Source organism: Sardina pilchardus, chromosome 19 (genome assembly GCF_963854185.1).
Source record: "Sardina pilchardus chromosome 19, fSarPil1.1, whole genome shotgun sequence".
NCBI classification, from domain to species: Eukaryota; Metazoa; Chordata; class Actinopteri; order Clupeiformes; family Clupeidae; genus Sardina; species Sardina pilchardus.
The window spans coordinates 14,400,542-14,405,541 of NC_085012.1; the positions used below are offsets into that span (position 1 = coordinate 14,400,542).

General features: G+C 43.5%; 1 protein-coding gene across 6 annotated transcripts in view; it reads right to left on the minus strand.

Annotated features, from left to right (window-relative positions):
- picalmb (phosphatidylinositol binding clathrin assembly protein b) overlaps positions 1-5,000 on the minus strand; it is a 25,161-nt gene that overhangs the window by 13,320 nt on the left and 6,841 nt on the right. For all 6 annotated transcript variants that reach the window (XM_062521495.1, XM_062521492.1, XM_062521494.1 and 3 more), the window contains exons 4-7: positions 4,653-4,755; positions 1,789-1,882; positions 680-791; positions 134-240 (exon numbers count right to left, since the gene is read on the minus strand). In XM_062521495.1, coding sequence (XP_062377479.1) covers positions 134-240; positions 680-791; positions 1,789-1,882; positions 4,653-4,755 — 416 coding nt within the window. The remainder of the gene's footprint in view (positions 1-133; positions 241-679; positions 792-1,788; positions 1,883-4,652; positions 4,756-5,000) is intronic.

Sequence of the window (5,000 nt, forward strand, 5' to 3'; positions counted from 1 at the left end):
CAGAGCCCTAACGGTTCTGAGAGTATCTGGACGCTTCAAGCCCTGACCTGCATGCAAGTGTGTGTGTGTGTATGCACGCGCGTGTGTGTGAGTGTGTGTGTGTGTGTGTGAGGGCACCGTGAGGAGAACTTACCTCGGCCACCTTGAGGAACTCTGAGATGCGTGTCATCCTGGTCAGGAACTTCTTGTAGATGTCCAGGCCCTCTTTACATTGCACCTTCTTCATGTCAAAGTATTTCTCTGCCGGCAAAAACACACACATACTGTAGCACTGAGCAACAAACACACGCCTGTCACATCATACAGTATGTCAGTCACAAAAACACTACCACACACACCGTAAAATAAAAATCAACTCTTTCATCACCATCAATCACACTACAGGTGAAGCCATCTGTGAGGAAAGTGTCTGTTTATGTGTGTACCAGTTCATGAAGGTGTGCGTGTGTGTGTACATGTGTGTGTGTGTGTGTGTGTGTGTGTGTGTGTGTGTGTGTGTGTGTGTGTGTGTGTGTGTGTGTGTGTGTGTGTATGTGTGTGTGTGTGTGTGTGTGTGTGTGTGTGTGTGTGTGTGTGTGTGTGTGTGTGTGTGTGTGTGTGTCTGTCTGTGCGTCTGTGTGTGTGTGTGTGTGTGCACGCGTGCACATGTGTGTGTGTGTGTGTGTGTGTACACCCTTACCCAGCAGGTTGATGATGCCTTCATTATAGGCGGCAAAGAGTCTGATGGAGTCTTTGAAGAGCAGCATGAACGCCGCGTTGATGACCCCGTTAGTGAGCTCATTAGCGTTGACCTGAACAACAGGAAGTACAGCACGTCTCTCAGTCAGGCTCTCTCAGAAGCACAACAAAACTAAACTACTGAGGGAAGCCCTCCCAGCACCCAGACCCACATGAGACACTGATCTGTGTATGAGGTAGGTCAGCCTAGCTCCTCCTGACCCGGTCAAAGTGTCCTTGAGCAAGACACTTGTGCTCCCGATGAGCAGGTTGGTGCCTTGCATGGCAGCCTCCGCCATCGGTGTGTGAATGGGTGAACGTGAGGCATGATAATGTAAAGTGCCTTGGGTGCTTGCAGAAACCGATAAAAGCACTATATAAATGCAGTCCATTTCCCATTACACTCTTCCATCCACTCAACAACAGCCTAGCATAACTGAGAGAGAGGGAAATGCACTCCATCCTTTAGGCTGCTGGATTTGTGCACTGTAGCATCTGTAGTTGCTAACCTGTTAGTTGGTTGGCAATTGAAAATTGCACCGCAACCAACAAAGTTGCTAACTTAGCTAGCTAATGTGGTTTTGGGATATGCGCCCCTGCATGGCAAACATGAATACCTCAACCTGTATGATCAACATACATTGCCCTTTGTTTTGAGGAAATATAATCTACAATAATCACAACAGACATCCACAGCTCCCACTCAGTGTATAACAAACAGATCATGTGCAAGAGGCCATGTGTAACAGACCGTGCGTAATAGCTGTGTATGAAATGAGTAGATGTGTGAGAGATGTTTTTAGATTTTAGAGAGGCTCAGCCTCAGAGTCGAGACCTCAATCCATAAAAAAGTGAGCAGTGCACAAGACCAGAGTGCTGGCAAATTGTTCCTGCCTCAAACTGCTGCTTAAAAGGTGCAGTCTAGAATCAATGTGGAGACATGGAGAGGCTTGATAGAACTATAAGAACTATTTTGAGAGCTGTGATGGAGATATGGAATAGATGTATATAACCCCTACACGTCTACTATATATTGATGGCTCTGGTGAGGTGACTGGGTCAGTGACTCACGTTAAAGTCGAGCAGCGCGTCCATCTGGTTCTGAATGATGGGGATCGTCTTCAGGAGCTTCTCTGTGTTCATCGTCCTCATCACACCGTCCACCCTACACACACACACACACACACACACACACACACACATACACACAGACACACACAGACACACACAGATGATGTCATTTGTCATCATCATCATCATCATCACATACATACACATACCCCCACACACAGGGTAATGATGTCATCATCATCATCATACACACATACACACACACACAGTGTAATGATGTCATCATTATCATCCTCATCCTCTTCAGGCACATGCAAGCACACACACACACAAACATTCTCGTACACAAACTCATACACACACTGAAAACACAACATCAAACCAAAGGACAGGAGTGCATGACTTTCCTCATGGCGACAGAAACCAGCTGAGGCTAGATCACAGTACACACACACACACACACACACACACAGACACACACACACACACACACACAAACACAAACACAGTCAGTCAGTCACACACATACACACACACACACACACACTGGATAAATACAACATCAGGGGAACGTGCTTGAAACAAATCATACTAAAACAGACACCGAAAAATCTGCTAAATCTTAAACATTACTCACTGCATTGGGTCCCAAATGAGCACAATATTGCCACATTGGCCATATAAATTACAATCACTAAATAAGCATGCATAAGCACTTAATGTGTGCATTAAACAGGAACGCTAACCCTATGTAAGCACTGAACTATGTATGCTAAAAAGAAACAATTTGCCATTCATAGGGCCTAAATATGTGTACTAAATAGGCATACTAACCCTAAGTAAGCACTAAATAAGTGTACTAAATAGGCATACTAACCCTAAGCAAACACTAAATATGTGTACTAAATAGGCATACTAACCCTAAGCAAACACTAAATATGTGTACTAAAGGCATACTACGCCTAAGTAAGCACTAAATATGTGCACTAAATAGGCATACTAACCCTAAGTAAGGACTAAATAAGTGCTTACTTCTACAGAGAATCAAGAACGAAGCCTGAATAAGAAGCCTGTCCAAATGCAGTCACTGGGAGTGCGAGTACACTAAATAATCAATAAGGTCTGCCTTCAGGCCCCAATGAGAGTGATACTGACACACACACACACACACACACACACACACACACACACACACACACACACACACATACACACACACACACTAATCAAAATCAACAAACACAACAAACACTACTCACAATCAACACCAAGTTACACTTCTCACAATCAACAAACACATGGGGGCACACACACACACACAAACACACACACACACACACACACACACACACACACACACTCTCTCTCTCTCTCTCGTTACTAACGGTCAACATACACGTACTACTCACAATCAACACGAAGTCACACTTCACACACAATCAACAAACACATGGAGCCACATACACAAACACACACACTAGGGGTGTAAAAAATAACCGATACATATCGATATTCGTTTTTAACCTGTAAAAGACGACTACATCGATGCATCAAGCCTCGTTTCGAATTTTTCATGACATGAATCGGTTATTGTTTCGATTTAAAAGAAACAAATCGGTTCACATTCGCAAACGTTTCTGACTTGACCGTCTCTTATGAAATACTCGATTTCCTGGCCTGGTGCGTGGCTGTGTGCATCCCAATTTTGATTTGAGAACAATGACAGCCTCTCATTGGTCAAAGATGGCATAGCCTATCACGTTCTTCTATCCATTCCAACGAAACGTGCCCTGGACGTGCCTGAAGGAATGAGATGCTAGTCTTCCTCAGAAAAGATTTCTGACAACTCCGAACCTATATTCAACGCGCCGGCGAAACTTAAATCCAAAGTTTGGAAGTCGTTTGGCTTTTTCAAAAGAGAAGGTCTCTTTATATGGCTCTGGTTCTATCTCTCCCGTTGTCAAGCGGGCATATCCCAGGATTCTGATTAACTTTAACTTTGAAAGATCGCTACTTTTATAGCCTACATTGCATCCAACTAGCTACAATCCACCTCCGTCATATTCTACAATGTTACTATGGTTCTGCACGTCTGTATTTCAGCTTGGATGCAACGTGACAGTTCATTTAGGATTAATTCGCCTAAACTTCGCAACGAGTTTGGCGAATTAATATTCAAGTGTGATACGGGAACTACTTCAAAGGTAGCAGGTTATACGAAGTTAATGGCCACCCCATCAGCCAATCAGAGAAGAGAATTCCATTGTTGAGGGAGATAAGCAGAGAATCATTTATTCTTTTACATGAGAAAAGGCCAAGGGCAAAGCACTGCTTTATTTTCTTTTGTAACGACACCTCTTTGGTCTTTAATTTTTTTATGCAACATATACAGAGATATGTGTTTCTTCTGTTTATTTCTTTATGGTGTCCTCAGTGTGTGCCATTACTAAAATATTATATGAAAAACCTCACCTTTTCACAATAAAATGTTTTGTCATGTTCATACATCAAGTTGTTTGTCCTATTGATAACCATTAACTTGATCATGTAAAATGTGCACAATTGTAAAGTGAATGTGCACAATGAAAAATAACTTTCAGAATGCTTTCGATTATTGAACCGCATCGAATTGCATCGAATCGCATCGAATTGAATCGTACCGAATCGTTTGCTATTAACATGTATCTTTTTTTGAATCGTATCGTGACAATGTATCTAGATGCGAATCGTATCGTCTTTCACATGAGAGATTCACACCCCTAGCACACACACTACTCACAATCTCCACATTCATGTTACACACACTCAATGCTCAGTCAAGCTGATGAGCTTACACTCCAGGAACGATAAAAAGAGGGTCTTACCCGCGCTTTACTTTAGTGAAGTCAAACGCCACCTGCCGGTATGACACGGCCTTTTCATTCAGGTAGCGACTATACCTCCTGATGAAGGTGGACATGTCGTACCCTACATGTCGGGAGAGAGAGAGAGAGAGAGAAGAGAGAGAGAGAAGAGAGACAGAGAGAAAGAGAGAAAGAAAGAGAGAGACGGTATGGGTGGGAGGACGAGAAAGAGAGGGAGAGAGAGAGAGGGGGAGAGAGAAGAGAGAGAGAAGAGAGACAGAGAGAAAGAGAGAAAGAAAGAGAGAGAGACGGTATGGGTGGGAGGGCGAGAAAGAGAGGGAGAGAGAGGGAGAGAGAGAGAGAGAACGA